The sequence below is a fragment of the Cicer arietinum genome, chromosome 1, assembly GCF_000331145.2.
Source record: "Cicer arietinum cultivar CDC Frontier isolate Library 1 chromosome 1, Cicar.CDCFrontier_v2.0, whole genome shotgun sequence".
Classification (NCBI taxonomy): Eukaryota; Viridiplantae; Streptophyta; class Magnoliopsida; order Fabales; family Fabaceae; genus Cicer; species Cicer arietinum.
Genome location: NC_021160.2, coordinates 33,308,275 through 33,327,845, shown reverse-complemented (window position 1 = coordinate 33,327,845; position 19,571 = coordinate 33,308,275). Strand labels below are relative to the sequence as shown.

At 30.9% G+C, this 19,571-nt stretch overlaps 1 protein-coding gene across 1 annotated transcript; it reads left to right on the top strand.

Annotated features, from left to right (window-relative positions):
- Positions 1–13,006: 13,006 nt before the first annotated feature.
- Positions 13,007–17,007, top strand: LOC101509452 (probable galacturonosyltransferase 10). The gene is made up of 2 exons (XM_004488300.4): positions 13,007–13,404; positions 15,049–17,007. Exons 1-2 carry the CDS (start codon positions 13,255–13,257, stop codon positions 16,498–16,500), a joined length of 1,602 nt encoding a protein of 533 aa, XP_004488357.1. The 5' UTR covers positions 13,007–13,254; the 3' UTR covers positions 16,501–17,007.
- Positions 17,008–19,571: the final 2,564 nt, after the last annotated feature.

The following is a 19,571-nucleotide window of genomic DNA, read 5'->3' as shown; positions in this document are numbered from 1 at the left end:
TCTGACCTATCTCGTATTGAACTTTTAGTTATATTAAATGAGTTTCTAAACAAGAATCATAATATTTCTTCAAAATTGAAAACTCTTAGAATTACTCATTTTAACAAATAAATATAGTTCTCTTGAAAAAGATTTTGACAACCTAAAAGTAGAAAATCTAACTTTGAAAGAAAATATTTCAAAAACCTCAAAGGATAAAGTTTGTAATTATGTTAAGTATGAAAAAGTCTTTCAAAAAATTCTTGCGAACGACATAGATAGAAGCAAACAAGCATGTAAGACCTATGGTGCTAGCAAAAACAATAAATATGGTATTTGTTTTGAAGAAACATATGAAACTCCTAAAGCTGACTTACTTAATATTGCTTGCATATATTTCTTAAAGAAATATCATAATAAAAGAAACTTATCCTGTGCAAAAAACATGGAAAAATAATACACCTTTTAAACTAACAATCCAAGACCTAACCAAAATTAGGTACCTAAGAATAAAATTATATATCTTGCAGATATCCTTAGCAACAAAGTTGAAACACCAGTCGTTGTAACTGAACAATGGATGTTCACGACACATGATAGGAGAAAAGTCTATTTTCTAAAACTGACCCATAAGAATGAAGGATTTGTAGGTAATGAAAAGGATAAGATCATTAAGCATGGCACAATATGTAATGGTTTCCTTCCCTCTATTAAAAATGTTATACATGTAAAAGGACTAATGCATAACTTATTGAGCATAAGTCAATTAAGCAATAATGCTTATGATGTTTTCTTCAATCTAAATACATGTAAGACAATAAGTCAAACATATGGATCCATACTATATTGATCAAAGGAAAAATAATGTTTACAAAATAAACTTATTTGAGTTGGAAAAACAAGAAGTAAAGTGTTGTATGTCTATGAATGAAGAACAATTGATTTGACACAAAAGATTGGTACATACCAATTCGAAGTTAATCTCAAAGTTGAAAAGACTTGATCTAGTCAGAGGCTTGCCAAATCTTTAATATGAATCATATGTTCTTTGCAAGACATGTCTGAAAAGGAAATAAACAAAATCTTATTTTTCTTCAAAAAATGTTATTTGCACTTCTAGACCACTCGAACTTTTATATCTCGATTTATTTAGACCTGTCAAGATTGGCTATGTTAGTGGTAAAAAGTATGAATTCATTATTGTTGATGGTTATTCTAAATGGACATGGATAAAGTTCCTTAAACAAAAGGATAAGTCACATAAAGTTTTAACTATCTTCTGAAAACATGTGCACAATGAAAGAAGTTTTTGTGTTTTAACAATTTGGGGTGATCATGGGGTGAATTTGAAAATAAGCTTTTTGAAAACTTATGTCAAGACAATGAAATTTTACATAAATTTTCCTCTCTTAGAGCACCTCAACAAAATGTGTTGTAGAAAGAAAGCAATAGATCTCTTCAAGAAATAAAACGCACCATGATTTACGAAATGAATGTTGCCAAACACTTTTGGATAGAAGAGGTGAACACTATATGCTATACGCAGAATATAATCTATATTAGACATATTCTTACTAAGACTCCTTATGAATTGTGGAAAGGAATAAAACCCAACACCTCATACTTTCATCAATTTGGTTGCATATCCTATATTTTGAATACCAAAAACAATCTTGTCAAGTTTGATTCACGATCTCAAAAGTGCACCTCTTTGGAATATTTTGAAAGGTCTAAAGCCTATAGAGTGTACAACAAATAAACATTAATTGTTGAGGAATCAATTTGTGTCAAGTTTGATGACAAAATGCTTGACCATAAAAAGTCAAAGCTAGATGTAGAGTTTGCAGATCTACATATATCAGAAAAGCCATAAGTATTAGAGGAACCAACAAAACCAGCCTCCAATGAAGAAAAAGATGTACATGACAACTCAAGGACAAGCAATAATGAACCTCCCATAAATCAAGATCATTAGAAACCCAAACATAAGAGTCGACATTAAAAATAAGGATTTCACATACCATGATATATATAGTAACATTAAGATAAAAAATAAGAGAGTAAGAAGAAGGAAAACGTAGAAGAAGAGTAGACAAATGAATGACAATAAAGAAATGAGAGAAGAGAATGAGAGTAATAGAGAAATGAAAGAAGAAAAGAAGAGTGGAGAATAGAAGAAAATGAGTAATAAACAAGAGAAGGAGGAGAAAGGTATGTGCTCATGTCAGGGGAGTGGCATAAAGAGGTCCTAGTTAATGCACCATAGTAAGGGCTTTGACTCTTGAAATATGTACCCAATAATATCGAGAGCTTTGGCCCCCGAACTTTGAATTTCAAAATCAGTGCTCAAAATATCACCCAGTGATAAAGGCCCTCGATAATGCTAATGCAAAAATATCGAGTGCTCAGGCCTTCACAATAGCCCAGATATATTGTGTTCCGAGTGCTAAAGCCCTTGGTAGTGAACATGAACTTTTTTAATAGCCATAACCTTAAAAAATGCATCTGATAATGTCATTGGACTTCTCAATGACATTCTGAGTAGTATAAAGCCCTAACAAATTTCCGAGAGATATAAATCCCTAACTATGGCACTCAGTATTAAACTATTTTTTTTGTAGTGTATCACAGCTGATATTTCGTTTTTGTAATTTTATTATTGTTTGATCATAAAATTAGCCAATTAAGTATCAATTACTTTTATAGGAATTTCTATTGAAAAAAACATCACTAGATCCGAATAATCATGAATACAAAACAAATATCACAAAAACACAATTCATCTCATAGCCGAATTCAACAAAACCTATAACTAAGCGTTTGTAGATTCTATCAATCTCTATGTGAAATAAACTAAAGCAAGCGTTCAATTCATTTTATATATTCTCAAGAGCAAAAACATATTTGATGTGATTATTTGGAATGAATTGAAACTTAATTTAATTTATTTTAAATAGATATTGAGAGAATCTAAACCTTAGTTATAAGGATGATTGAATTCGGTTATGATATTAATTATGTTTTTATGTCGCCTTTTCCGTATTCATGATTATCCGAAGCCTATAATGTTTAATTTAGTAAGCATTTATATAAAACTAATCGTTTCTTATTTGGTTAATTTTTGTGATCAAATAATTATAGAATTGAGAAAACGAACTACTCATTGAAGCTTGTGATAGATAGATTGATTCAGAAGCTCTTGTAACCAGTGAATTCATTGTTTTGATTACTCCCTTTTTATTTATTTGTACGTTATTATTTTTGATATCGTTATGTATCATTTCCCTTTGACATTTTAAGTACAAGTACACAATGATTGCTATATATCACAGTCAAATATGCACCAAGAGAACAAATGGCAAGACATGTAACAAATTTTTTATAAAAAATATCTAATAATGAGAATTAATAAATAATTAGAGTAAAGACTCATTTTGGTTCTTGAGAAATTTTGAGAGACCCAATTTAGTCCTTGAGAAAAATAAAATTTAGTCCCTAAGAAAAATAAATCAGGTCAAATTAGTTCTTATGTGAACCACAATTAGATAATTGAGTTTTTTTTTTCTAGACTTGTTCGATGACTCATCAACTTGATTCTCCCACGTGTAATTTTTACAAAAAAAAGGACAATTAAGTCTTTGACAATAGTTAAACATAGACAATTAAGTCCAAAAAAATATATGTGATTCATAGTTGATAGTTGAAATGACACATCTATAGAGATGCTGGTATCTTAATTCCATGATTAGTTGCTTTCTTAACTCTATTCATCTTGGGAGGTCTCGATTTTGCATGTCTTTTCATAATGTCCAGTTTCTTCGCTCTTTAGACAAGTCACTTAGTTTTTCAAATTATTATTTGTATTGACGTGTCAATGTTAGTGTCATGTCTAGTGTCTCTGTCAGTATCTGTGGGAATTAGACTATTGGTTAACTTATATTTTATACTTCAAATACTATAGAGCAAAAATAAGAAATTCACATAAAGTAGTAAAGAACCAGAACAAAAAAAACCACATGACAAAGTAAGAACAAAAAATCCTGTCAACGATAAACAAAATATCTACAAATTGCAAAGGCTAAATAAAAAATTCACATAAAATAGCAACAACAAAACAAAAATTGCATGAACAATATATGAAATCACACATACAAAAATGCAAGCAGGAAGAACAATAACGCACCTTCATAAATGTGAGTGCGAAGAAGAAAAAACGTAAGAATGAAGAAGAAAATGTAGTTTCTAAAACAAACGACAGAGACGACAGAAGTCACACCTTCAGAATTGCAGATCTCTACGAAATCAAAAGATTTTATATCTTAGACTTGTGGTTTCTCTAGATGAAATAACACTAGGGTTTTCAAGGGACATATTTTTTGCAATAAAATTTTATTCCAAATATTTCACGTGTAGACGGGGGTTTTGACGCCTAGACCACAAAAGTTTCCAACTTAGCACATATATTTAATTTTAAAAATAATATTGAGTGAATAACTAAATTGTTCTAATTTATTTTTCTTAATGACTACAATGTGTTTTTATTTTTTTAAAAAAACTTAGTTGAGTTTTTCAAAATTTATCAGGGACCAAAATGGATCATTAGTCAAATAATTATTATTCAAAATTTGTTGTTTTTTTATTCTCAAATAATCCTTCTTAGACAATTTAAGATATAATATTTATCATATCTCAAAACAATAATTTATTTATGTTGGGTATATTCACATCAATTTATTCAATAATATATATTAAACATTAAACAAAAACGAAATGCTCCCTATTGTTAATTGATTATTATTTTAAAAAGAAAACAATCATTTTTTTACTTTTTAACGGATTCTTCCATCAAACTAAAACATTATATTTTGTATAAAAACATTTAATATTGTTATAATTAATAATCTAAAATTTTAATATATTAACACTAATTAAGTACAAATTAACAAATATACACATATACATAGAATACAAATATGAATTAATATTCACATATTTTCAAAAAACAAAATGCAAAATAAATAAAATATACACTCATATTTACATATTTGCCAAAAAAGTACACAATAAGTAAATATTTTACCACATTTTAAAAAAAGTTACAATAAATATAACAAACATTATATTTTCATAAAAACGATAAATAAATACAATATACATTTTCCATACAAATTTACATCACAATACAAAATAAAACAACTCAACATATATATCAACATTAAAATGCAATAGGATTCCAAAACATTGTATGTGTTTCCAAAAGACGATCATGGTGGGCGATATAAGCCAAAAATTGTGGCGATTTCTATGGCGACTTATTTTTAAAATGGAATTTTATGATTTTTGGTATGGTGATAAAAGGGAACGTCAAGAAGAATCCGTATATGGTAACGACATATTTATGGTTTTCCAAACATTTTATTAATCCAACACTTTCCATCTAATCCTTCTTTCATAGATTAATTGGTAAAGATAAACAACACAAGGCACAGTTAAACAATAAATTTTAATTTTTAATATAAATAAATTGAGTCTTACAAAAAAAAAAGGAGGTGTATACGATTTTTATTTAAAAGAAAGAAAAGAAAAGAGTAGTAGTGGTGTGCAATAGGAACATATTGGAGGTGTGCGCAGATGTTTACTAGAAAGAGAGAAATAGAGTGAGATAAAATAAAATAAATAAAATAAGTCAAAAATCACTTAAGTTATTTAGTTGCAAGACGATTTTTTTTTCTTTTATTATAAATCACATTCTAATAATTCTTTAAATAAAATTCTGTTCATAAAATGACAATATGGATCCACACTATTTTATAAATATAACTAATGATAGTATAATAATACTACTTAAATATTATAAGGTCAAAATTAAGTATAGAGTGAATATTTAAATCAATAAATTGAGAAAATAAATAAATTAATCTTAATATAATATTAGTAATCTTAATCTTCACTTGTTGGGAAGACTTCTAGGGATCTTTTTGACGTGGTCGGTGGTAGTGTATCTCTTTTGGAGAACTTTCAGTCCAAAAACCATAGTTTGAATCTAGAGAACATTTTCTTAATATTTTCATTTTCTTCTATCTGAACGAGTTCATACTTTTTGACTAACAGATTTGTTTTGGTTTCCTATACTTGCCAATTTCCTTCATAGTTAAGAACTAGAGTATCTTAGATACTTGATGTGATGTGATTATCATAGGCAGAAAATCTCTTGCTTATCACACTTATTAGAGGCCGATGAACATATCATAACCGCATTCATCAAAAGCAACTGAGACATAACATATCATATATTTCTAGAGTCACCATAACTAGAGTGTTGTTGCATTATCAGAGTCAACCGAAATAGAGCACCACTTGCATCACTAGAGGCACGTGTTAGAGCGCTTTCACCAGATTTAGAAAAATGGAGTGAAGCGAAGTCTTGTTGTTCTTGCGGAGGATCATCTAACTCTAAACGTCGTCTCAAATGTGAACATTGTAATCGACTTGAACACATTATTGATTGATGTTGGAAGTCGCATGGTAAGTCTTTTGTAGTCGATAAATGCAACTCAAGTTGATCTTTTTGACATTATTCAGACCACACCTTCTCCACATGGTTCTCCATCAAGTTATGAAGATTTCCTCCAGTGGATTTTGATTCATCCGAACTTTGGTTCCACAACTTCGATTTCCCTTGGGTTCTTGATTTTGGTGTCTATGATCATGTCGTTGGTAATAAAAGTATCTTCTCTTCTCTCTCTACATCTAGTTTCTTACCTACTATAACTTATGTCAATATTGGCTCCCAAACACGATCCCAAGGGGTTGACACTATCAAAATTATCCCTTCCACTTCAGTTGCATATGTTGTCTATGTACTTGGATGCCTTTTTTATTTACTTTTAGTTAGTCGATTAACCCAGTCTCATGATTGTATTGTTACCTTTACTAATGATAGTGTTACCCTGCAGGAGTCTCAAGGCCTCTATTACCTTTATCTATCATCCAAGACATGCTTTGCCACATATTTGTCTCATACTATCCATGCTCAGCTAGGACACCCAAGTCTTACAAAACTTCAAAAGTTGGTGTTGAATTTGTCTATGTTGTCCATTTTACATTGTGAGTCGTGTTAGTTAGGGAAACACACTGGTAGTCATTTTCCTAATCGAGTCATTCTACTACTTTAGATTTGAACTGTTCTCTATTTAATGAAAAATAGATATAACTGTTCTCTATTTTTGAGCAATTTTATAAAGAAATTTAAACTTAATTTGGCGTTTCTACTCGTACTTTATGAAGTGATAATGCTTGGGAATATTTGTTCCATAAATTTCAAAATTTTATGGCTTCTAATGGTATTATTCACCAAACGCCATGTCCTCATACACCTAAAAAGAATGGGGTAGCCAAATGCAATAATCAACATCTCATTGAAACCACTCAAACCTTACTTCTCCATGGTAATGTTCATTATGTTTTTGGGGGATGTAGTGTTAACGACATGCTACCTTATCCAGCATATGCCATCTTCTGTCCTTGATGATAATATCCCTCATTTGGTCCTCTTTCCTCATACCTGTTGGAACCAAGTTGGTTTTACATTTAGAGTTTTGATGTTAACAAAAGTATTTTATGAGAACAATATATTTGACTTCAAAGAGTATGAAAGAAGATTCATGTTTTTTAATATAATCTAAAATAAGATTTAATTCAAATTTATAATTGATGAAAATCTAAAAAAAGATTTGATTCAAATTTACAATAGAAGAAAATCTTTGACCAAGTTGAAAATAAGATATGGTCAAGATTTGTAGAAGATTTGATCAATATTTAAAAAATATTTAATTAAGATTTGAAGAAGATTTGATCAAGTTTTGAAGAAGATTTAATAAAGATTTGAAGAAGATTTGATAAATACAAGCATAATCAATATGAAGAATTTACAAACTCAATCTATCAAAATAGAAATAGAATCAATATGAAGAATTTACAAACTCAATCTAAGCAAGATACAATTTAGAATTAACAAAGGACTAAATTAAAGCCCAAATTTTAACAATAAATAGATAGTCAAGGCTGAAGAAGAAAATCATCAAAAAAAAAAAAACTAATCTTAGAGTTCAAAGAGAGAAACACTTGTTCAAGTTAGAAATTCTTTGAGTGTTCTTTTCTTAGAGTGTGAGAGTTATTATTATTATTATCAACTTTATTAGAAGCAACTACTCAAGTTCCAATCTTTTGTATCCAACCCGATAATGGTTTAGTTCCTTCTTCAATTTGGGGTTGTCAGGTTGTTAGGAGAAGACTTGGCTTGTAGGGTCAAGGTGGTTATTTCCTCAAAAGTCTGGGGTTGTCAGGATGTTTGGGAAGACTGACGTGGAGGGTCAGGTGCTTTGTAATTCAAGGTATTTGAATTAGTGGATTAAAGCGTTCTAAATGAGGGGACTGGATGTAGCCAAGTTAGTGGTGAACTATGATAAATCTACGTGTCAAATTATTTATGCTTTCATTGCTTGCTTCCTTTGAATTTGATTGCTTCTAAATCAAGTAAGTCACCAAAATCAAACTAGTTTTTTTAATTTAAATAAAAATTATCAAAAAGTTATCAACTTTGGCAAACACAATTCAACCCCTCTTTTCGTGTTTGCACCTTTAATACCCATTTTCACCCATTACCTCCTTGTGTCTTCGAGTCTACGAGTTTTGTTCACAATTTATAACTATCAGCTCGATCGCTTAAGTGTGTCTTTCTTGGATAACATCGATTCCGAAAATTTTATCGTTGTGATTCTTTTACACTACAATGATACGTTACATCAGCTGGTGTTACTTTTTTGAGTCTATACCATATTTTGAGCTGATCCATCTAGCTACTAAGCCCCCTTAGGAAATTAATCTTGAACCTCCTCAGTTAGTTATCTCTATTTCGCCCAGTCTTGTTCCTCTCAAACCTGTTGAGTTTGCCCCTTAGCTACCTCTACGGTTGATCCCATAACTCCAAGACCACTACAAACATATCATTATCATCGCCCACCCTCTATTATACCTGTTCGTGAGGCCATTGCAGACTCTCCTATGATGCCACCACCACCTAAGCATCATCTTCTCATTGCTCTTTGTAAGGATATTGGCATAACACGTAATCCATCTCCTTATTATATTGATTTATGTTGTCATCGTCTTTCTCCTTTCCATTACACTTGCTTGTACTTTTTGTCTTCTGTTTCTATTCCTAAATCTCTAGGTGAAGCGTTATCCCACCTAGAGATTTCTTATTCTTGGATTTGAGAGCTAGAGTCTTCTGGTTCTTCGTGGGCTCATCATCCACAAGCTTAATCTCGTGAGACATGAGAGAGTTGATTAACTCTTTTAGACGATGATTTTTTAGGTCCTTTGCTTCTTGATTAGTTGTGATATTTGGTCTCCCCTTGCAAGGAAGACTATTAAGAATATTTTTGACATGATCAAAATTTATGTAGCTCTTTTAAAGCACTTGTAACCCAAAGATCAAAGTTTAAAATATGGAAAACATAGTCTCAATGTCTTCATCTTCCTCCATCTGAAAAGCTCAAACTTTATGACCATGAAAGTAGCTTTTGCTTCTTAGACCTACTTTTTTCCTTTATAGGTAAGAATTAGATCATTGTAGACACTCTTAGCCTTCTCCTTGGTGGTGCACTTGTCAAACTTCTTGAATGCGATCACATTCATCATAAATGTTCTAGCTTTATGATGCATCTTACACTACTTCTTCTAATCAATATTCATCTCTTTTCTAGAAACTTCAATACCATCCTCGTTGGTAGGAGCAGTTACCCATGTTCCACCAAATCCCAAACCCCATAATCTTGTGAGACAAAGAAACTTCTAAGTTTGTGCTTCCCATACTCAAAGCGGTCTCTATGAAACATAGAGGGTCTGTTGATGTTTCCTCCTGAGGTTTCATCACAAAAACCAAACATTTTGAAAAGTGGATCTTTTCTCAAGCACGATTAAGTGTTAAGCTTGAGACCGAGCTCTGATACCAATTGAAGGTGAAAAAACACGAGAAGAGGGGTTGAATTGTGTTTTTCCTTATTTAAAAATGACTTATTTTCTTAAAATCTAATTTAGTGATATAAACACGGGCAACTAAAAAGAGCATAGGGAAGGGAGAATCACATCAGAATTTATACTGGTTCACTACCAACGTGGTAGCTACATCTAGTCTCCTCACATAAAAGGATTTATCCACTAATTCAAAATATGAGTTACAACACTGACCTACAAGTTAGTCTTCTCAACTTTAAGTCTAAAACCTACAAGTCGTTAAGACACTACACCACCTTGACCCTACAAGTTAAATCTTCTCAACTTCCAACTGGAAAACCTATAAGGTTATTCAGGGAGAATAGCCATTACTGGGTTGAATTATATGTTGAGACAAAATCTCCCTCAATTGGTTTTAATGATAACAAAATTAATTAAAAGATTATGATTGATGTTAATGACTAATCTTTGCTTTTGACTGTATTCATATAAGAAAACAGGTTATTATTCATTAAGGCAAAAAGAAGAAAATTATGAGTTAAATGCTAAGTATGGAAAATGCCGAGGATGGCCTCACGAGTTGGTGAAACTGCAGTTCTGCATCCTCGCTGATTTGAATTTATTAAACAAAGGCATAATAGTATTAAAGAATGAATTATTTGAATTCATTCAACAAAGGCATAATAGTATTAAAGAATGAATTGTTTGATTCATTCAATAAAGGCAAAATACTATTAAAGAATGAATAAAGAAAAGCTTTTGAAGAAAAGGAGCAAGAAAGGCAAAAGAAAGGTACGAGGAAGGATTACATTAGCATGTGCCTATAGTCAACATCTTGAAAAGCATCCCAACACTTTATGAAAGCAACCCATCATGTCATAGGCAAAGGCTACATGTACTCTTGTGTGATTTAAAAAAGATTATAAAGTCAATCTTCAAAAAGGCAACAACAAACAAGTCCAAAATAAATTGCTCACATGTCTTAAGGCAAAGAAAGAGAAAAGGACTTTACACGTGAAGCCTTTACAAAGTCTTGAAGAAAGGAATGAAAAGGACATCAATTGTTCTTACAAGCATTAAATGAAGGAAAGAGAAAAAGTTCACATGTGAAGCTTTTTCAAGGCATTGAAGAAAGGAGAATGAAAATGACTTCACATAATCTTCAAACATTAAAGAAAGGAAATAGAAAAGGACAGCACGTGTCCCCAAGTACCCAGAAAACTGTTACCTCGTACTTGAACATGGAATGCATCCATCCAAGGAGCTGAATGGCATTTTCGTAATTATGAAGAAAAACCTTGGCATTTCTAAAATGAATTTTCCAACGGTCATAAAAGGCTTGACATATGAAATGAACATTACAAGACCTCTATAAATTGCAGCAATCTGATCTTCATCACAAACACAACACATTGCATTAAAAAGATCAAAGATCTTAAAGCTTTCAAGAAGCAACATCTATTATATCTTCATACTTTCTACAAATCCTACATTAGATCTTTGTTAATCTTTTGAGAAAGTATTTAGAATCAATCACTCTCTTATCACACTGTAATTTCCACGTGAGATACACTTGGAAATATTTGAAATCTGATTGTAAGCTTGGTGAAGCTTAAGAATACACAAGTTGTAATCATCCTCTGTCTGAGGTTGATCTGTTTGAACATTAGTGAAATCTCACAAGGGTGTGAGGACTGGAAGTAGCCATCTTTGGGTGAACCAGTATAAAAACAGTGTGTCAATCTTATATTTCTCTTTCACTCTTTTGCTCAGTTCAAATATGAAGGTTTTGAAAAACCCATCCTCGGGCTTTCCATCCTCTACAAGAGGATAGTTTTTAAAACACTTGAAAATTATTTTTAACAGCAAAATCCCTATTCAACCCCTTTCTAGTGATATTTAGCTACATCATTATAAAGGGGTGAAACTGAGTTCTCTTTTGCTTCTTCTAAGAGGATTAATTACAATGAACTTCATACTAAAATATAGTACTAAGAAATATAAAGTTGAATGAGTGTTTTTGCTAAAACTGAAACCTTAAATTCTGAATACTTAGAGAATTTTGAATTCGTAAGGTTTTCTGAGTTGTTGTGTTATTATTTCTACTTCATAAGTGATCCCTTCATATAGCAAGAATTAAGGTTTCAATATTGTCTCAATTAAATTCTGAGCATATCTTTTTTGCGCGAGGTCAACAGAGATCTTTGCAAAAAATAAACCTTGGTGTATACGGTTTGAGAATATGACCGTTGAAGCTTGATTAATTCAAAAACGAACCTTCAACCAAATCTTCTAGAATGATTATGTGGGAGAATGTCCATATAGCATTTGAAAATAATTTTCCTTGAATATTTTGAGCGTATCTTCCTTTGGCGAGGTCAACATATATCTTCTTTGCGCGAGGTCAACAAAGATCTTTGCAAAAAATAAACCTTGGTGTATACGATTTGAGAATATGACCGTTGAAGCTTGATTAATTCAAAAACGAATCTTCAACCAAAACTTTTAGAATGATTATGTGCGAGAATGTCCAAATAGCTTTTGAAAATAATTTTCCTTGAATTTTTTGAGCGTATCTTCCTTTGGCGAGGTCAACATATATCTTCCCAAAAAATAAACCTCGATAGATATGTTTTTGAAATATGATTGTTGAAGCTTGATTAATTTTAAAATGAATCTTTAACCAAATCTTCTACAATGATTATGTGCGACAATGTCGAGATAGCTGAAAATAATTCTCATTGAATCCTTCCTTATGCGATGTCAACACACATCTTGACAAAAAATAAAATTTGATATATATTATTTAAAAATACTACTGTTGAAGCTTGATTAATTTTGAAATTTCAATCGAACCTTCTAAATGATTATGTAAGAGAATGGTTAGATAGCTTCGTATAAAATAAGAGACTATTAAAAAAAAAAGAAGTTAAATAAGGTTATAATTTCCATAACCTTTGATTGGGGTTTATTTGTATTTTACTGTTGGGTTAAGTTGTGACTAATATGTTGTGTGGTACTTTTGCTTGAATGTCTTATGCGGTTTTTTATTTTTTGCTCATTGTAGTGATCACAAAGCTCTTCACCCGTGCATGCCGACAAAACTAAATATTTCTCCAAAGTTCGAATCTTCTTAACCTAAATATCTAAATCTAGAAACCCCAATTGGAGTAGATCTTGGTAATACCACGCGATCTGTGATTCTGTTTTTCCCCTGAATTTTAGGGGGAAAATTGGGGTTTTGAACAAATTTGGAAAATGAGGCGAAGAGCAACAGATTTTCGAAGGCCAGTGCGGAGAAGGGTTCCTGATGCGTTGTGGTGGGCATTGTGTTGTGCAGTGGTTCTTCTTTTTATCTATATTCTTACCAAAGGGACTCAAATTGAGTCTAGACCGGCTTTGTCCAAGGTATTGCTTTTTTTTTTTTTTTTTTTTCTCAACCCGTTTTTGTAGATTTCTGTTCTTGTTTGCTGATTTGTGTGAAAACCCCGCTAATTTCTTTTTGGATGATAGTCTAGGATGTGGAAGCTTTGTTTTCTGTTAAGTTAATATGATATGGGGTTCTTTATACAAGTTATTGTTGTGCCTTATTTTCTAAGGGAAATTTGATTAAACAGCTAAATTATTATGTCTCTTAAGCTCAATAAGATGTTTCTATATCTATGTTATTAAAAAGCTATTTACAATTTCAACATTTAGGGAGATGCGAACACTGAAACTTAAGTTCTCTGAGTTATTTATTAGCTCTTCTACACACTTAGATACATGAACTTGTACGATCAGATAAGTCTAGATAAGCTTTAAAAAGTCTCTTTCAATTGTCCTGATGTTGGAAACTCATTGTGTTTTCGGAATTATATATCATGTGTCTTTGGGAGCTAGCTTTTGTTCTTATTGGCTTTACATGCCTTTTAATTTTTGTGGTGTGTAAAAGGGGTTGATTCATATGATTAATTCTTAGTTTTTGTTCTTTGTTGTTTGGGGCTCATGCAATTGATGCATTCGAAATATAACCTGTTTTCCTGAGAAACAAATGGTTCTGTGTGAGACGTGTTTCGGGAAAGTTGTTCTGTTTCTCTATCCTACTTCTTTTTTAATTTCCATATGTTATAAACTGTACGCCTTTTTTTACATCAATCAGAATTTTAACAGCTAATATTTTGGAATAGCAGTATTGTGTGCCTGATCAGATTTTTTAAACTGCTGGTTTTATTGTGACATCGTATCATTGCTTGCTTAATTTATATAATCGCTAGTCTAACATGGCTCGGCGACATTGCTTTTGCAAGTTTGCTATACATCTTTGAAAACATGGAAACCGCCAACATATAGTAATGAAGAAAATTTCACATAATCTTTGAATACTTTAAAAGATAAAGATGTTTCTATGTCAGTATGTGAAAAGTCATGTATATGAGACAATTTTTCAAATGCCTAATTAAAATACATTAGAATAGCTGGCAATAATAACTGCCGATGAGTTTGCTGTGTTTGACGATTGCTCAAGATGTGTCGAAACAAAGCAAAAATGTTTTTTTTGGAGACACTTGTATTAGTTGTTCGACACGTGTTGTACAGGTATTGGACACCGCCACAGGGACACTCTTAATCCGAGGAGTGTCCGTGCTTCATAGGCTATAGCTATTACATTGTGTTCACATTGTTATAATTTGTTTAAAATGACTACAATTATACGGGGAGCTTATTGGTAAATGTATTGCAATAGGCAGAATAGTGATACTTCCATATGTTTCTCTTGTCCTAAGTTATGTCACAAACATTTCATTTTCTTATTATAGAGAAAAAATAATTTTTCTTTAATATATCTTCATCATATTTTAATTTATCACATTGGAACCATAACAGAATAATTAAAGGGTAACACATAGCTCATACCAAAAATTACTTAAACTTGATTAAGTTATTGGAACATAGCTTGCATGGCATGCTTGACTTCTTATTTCAAAGCTAGTGTATTATATCTTATTTTTGGAGAGATTGGGTCGTTGTTGTCCTTGTTTAGCAAATAATTTCTTGTATCCTGTTGTGCAGAGAACTTACAAGAATGACAGGATTATGGAAGGCCTTAATATTACCGATGAGATGTTAAGTTCGGACTCAGTGACCAGACAACTTAATGATCAGATATCCTTAGCAAAAGCTTTTGTTGTAATTGCAAAAGAAAGTAACAATCTCCAATTTGCTTGGGAACTAAGCGCTCAGATCCGCAACTCGCAGATTCTCCTCTCAAATGCTGCCACTAGGCGTTCTCCTTTAACAACAAGAGAATCGGAAAGTGCAATCCATGACATGGCATTGTTATTATACCAGGCACAACAACTCCATTATGACAGTGCAACCATGATCATGAGATTCAAAGCAAAAATCCAAGCCCTTGAAGAACAGATGAATTCAGTAACTGAAAAGAGTTCAAAATATGGACAAATAGCGGCTGAAGAAGTCCCAAAAAGCTTATACTGTCTTGGTGTCCGGTTGACAACAGAATGGTTCAAAAACCTTAATTTGCAAAAGAAATTGAAGGACAAAAGGCAAGTGGAGATGAAAATTAAGGATAAAAATCTTTACCATTTTTGCGTGTTCTCTGACAACATTATTGCAACTTCGGTCGTGGTCAATTCAACTGCAAAAAATTCTAAGAATCCCAATATGATTGTTTTTCACCTTGTCACTGATGAAATAAATTATGCCGCGATGAAGGCGTGGTTTGCCATGAACGATTTCCGTGGGGTGACTGTGGAAGTTCAGAAGTATGAAGACTTCACTTGGTTAAATGCTTCGTATGTTCCTGTGCTTAAGCAACTTCAAGACTCGGAAATACAAAGCTACTACTTTTCTGGAAACAGTGATGATGGAAAGACACCTATCAAGTTTCGTAACCCTAAATATCTGTCAATGCTTAATCACCTGAGGTTCTATATCCCTGAAGTTTTTCCCGCATTGAAGAAGATCGTTTTCCTGGACGATGATGTCGTTGTTCAAAAGGATCTTTCTGATCTTTTTTCAATTGATTTGAATGGGAATGTTAACGGAGCTGTTGAGACATGCATGGAGACATTTCATAGATACCATAAATACTTGAACTATTCTCATCCTCTTATAAGAGCACATTTTGATCCTGATGCATGTGGATGGGCATTCGGGATGAATGTATTTGATTTGGTTGAATGGAGAAAAAAGAATGTAACCGGCATCTACCACTATTGGCAGGAAAAGAATGTAGATCGGACGCTGTGGAAACTCGGTACCTTGCCACCTGGACTGTTAACATTTTACGGATTAACTGAGCCCTTGGATCCATCGTGGCATGTACTGGGTTTTGGCTACACAAACGTTGATCCTCAGTTGATAGAGAGAGGGGCTGTACTCCACTTCAATGGGAACTCCAAACCTTGGTTGAAGATTGGGATTGAAAAGTACAAGCCCTTATGGGAAAAACATATTGATTACTCTCATCCCTTATTGCAGCAATGCAATTTTCATTGATTATGAATTGGAACATCTAGTTCAAACCTTGGTGTAAGATTTGGATTCACACAAGCAGTAGTTCCAGTTGGTGTGTATGGGAATACATTATTGACCATTCCAATCCTCTATTGCAAGTGAATGGTCCTTTGAAGCAAAAGCCAATTAAGGTATTTTTTGTAGTAAAAAAATGCTTTTACAATTTTAAAAGGTCAAGCATATTCGACAGGCTATAACACGGTGTCTTCGTTGATTTCGGAACTTCGCTTGTAGCATATAGATGTTCATTTCTATTAGACAATATCAGTTCATAGTTTCTTCTTTGTGATTTTAGTCAGAGTTGAGATCTGCTGTAAACTCTTTATTGTCCACAAGTACAACTATTGTTCTTTGCAAAGACCAGATGCACTGTTAGTTAGATACTAAAAAGAAACTCTGATTAGAGTTTTATGGTTCTTTCCTGTATCAAAACTATCTTGCTTATTTATTTTCTAATCAGAGACTTAATATCCTTTTTGTTTCTCTCAATTGTTCTGGGTCATGATATAAATGAAAGAAACATTTTATTTAAATTTGTGTAAATTTTACTTATTAATAAGGTAGTAAGCAATTTTTTTGAAGTAAACGATTGTCTACATTTTTATAAAAATTGAAAATGTCAAAAACCATTTTCATTATTTTTGAAAATTTATTTTCCTTAACTATCATTTTATGTTATAAAGTAGGAATGACAATAGGTAAAGTCTGGATAGGATTGGGTACTATAGTACTTTTCTCTATACTCAGTTGAAAAATTATGTACAGGTAACAACCTTAATCTCTGTACCCATTATCTATATTTTAATTAAAATAAATTGTTAAATGATAAAATACTATATCATTGGCGTTTAAAAATCATCTTTGTATTTTGCTAATAGTCTTCCAGTAAATAAATAGAATTTGGGTTGAAATAGAAGGTTATTTTTTCTTGTTAATGCTGAATATAAGAATCTTCCACTCTTTTGTTCACATTGGCAATGTGTTGGTCATAGCTTTTCCTTTTGTAAGTTTAATGTTAAAGTGGATCAATAGAAAGTGTAATTCATAGGGTTTTGGTCCTAGTTTATCTAATTCAACTAACACAAATCATCTTCGAGATGATTATTATTATCCTAACATGTTTATTCTTGGTTCTTGAAGTGATGTAATGTCAAAGGAGAACAATGATCAAGACCATTAGATCTTTTATGATTTGGAAGTCAACTTAAATGTTATTGTTACTGACGATAAATTACATCTTATGATTGTTCATAACTTGGAGATATTACAGAGTAATTTTTTTTTAATGAAACATATCGTATAAAAGATACTGATGATGGAGAGAAGACAACAACTTTGCATAATCGTTCTATTATCAATGAAGAACATTTTACGAATGTAATTTCTAAGAAATGTAAAAAATTATCTAGAAAGAAGCTCTATTATATAATTTTTATCAAAGAGCTAAAAAACCTACATGATTTGATGAATATTTTTTGACACTTATTATTTTCTTTATTACTGCATTATATTTATGCGTTCTCGCTTTTGTTTTTCTTTTTAAAAAATTTTAACTTTAAAAGGTAATATTAATAAAAAAAACTAAAATAAAAATAATTCCTAAACTAACCACAAATTTATTTAAATAAAAACAAAATAATATTTAGAAAATAGTTAACATATTTTATGACATTTATTGTTAACTTTATATATAATTTAGTTATAAAATATTTTTATTCCACCCAAAAAATTACGAGCGGTTTGATTAACTTTTGTTGTGGTTTATTTGTATATTTAGATTGATACAACTATAAACTCACACAACTCTGAGGTCTCATGTTCGAACTCAGAACAAGATATGCAACTTAATAATATCAATATTTGTCAATTGAAAAGAACTTGAGAACAATAAAATATATAACTTTATCAACATCTTTGTGTTGTAAGTTTTTTGTATATATAAAAATATTCTTATATAATTGACAATGTTGGTATCAATATCAAAGTACCCTATCCTTAACCATTTATTTTTGTGGATAATTACCTATCTTTATTATACTAATTGTTACCCTACTCATTTTGGGTAGTTTTTAAAAGTATTAGTATTGATCTAATTGTCATCCTTATTATAGAGTCTTTTATCAATTTAAATTGAATAAACATTTTTAAAAATGAATAAAAAATATTTTCACAAAATAAATATTTCTTTATTTGTTCAATCATTAATTTTAAATTTACTTGATTTTTTAATAATAAAGGATAATCATCATATATATAATATTATTATATAAAGACAATTCTTAATTATTAATTTTAATAAGATATGTTTTCTAAATAAATTTATCCTTAATAGTTAAGTATTTTTCTAAATTAAAATTTAATCTTAATCAACACCAAAGTTTTAGGAAACTATTAACAACTCAACTTTTTCTAAGTTTCAATTTTAAAAATATGTAATTTTTCTTTATCTTTAAAAATATGTAATATAAATATTAATATTAAAATTTAAGTCTATAGATTTTATTACAATAGTGGTAAAAACGGATAAACATACCGTCATCTTTTGTTAGGGGGTGTAGAGATTTTGAGGACTTAAGTCAAAATTTCAAAGAGACTTGATGTTATATAAAACTATTTCTAATAAATTATCTATATAGGTTTTATTTTATCTACGTTTATCTCTACAAAATATATATATATATATATAATTAGTACTTATTTTTAGTTCAAATATTATATTATAAATACATATTTGATATAACGATAAATTTAACCAAATTTTTGTGTCAGACTCACAATCATGCTTGTGGAGCACTTGACCCACTAAAATTTTATTTATATATGTTTTCATTGATAATATTATTATTATTATTATTATTATTATTAATAATACTTTTTGAATGGAAGTCTTATAACCACTATAGTATGCCTAGAGTTTATGCAAATATAAAATGGGGCCTAAGACACATACCCTAATTCCATTGCACTATAAAGCTATTCAGATATGCTCTATTTTTTTAAGCAACGTTCTATCTTCTTGTGATTAATTTTGTTGAATTAAAATTAGTGTAAGA

Bases quoted from the DNA above. Each gene is read 5' to 3' on its own strand.
- LOC101509452 (XM_004488300.4), top strand. From the start codon at position 13,255: ATGAGGCGAAGAGCAACAGATTTTCGAAGGCCAGTGCGGAGAAGGGTT. The intron at 13,405-15,048 runs GTATTGCTTTTT...CCTGTTGTGCAG, and splicing joins CTAGACCGGCTTTGTCCAAG to AGAACTTACAAGAATGACAG.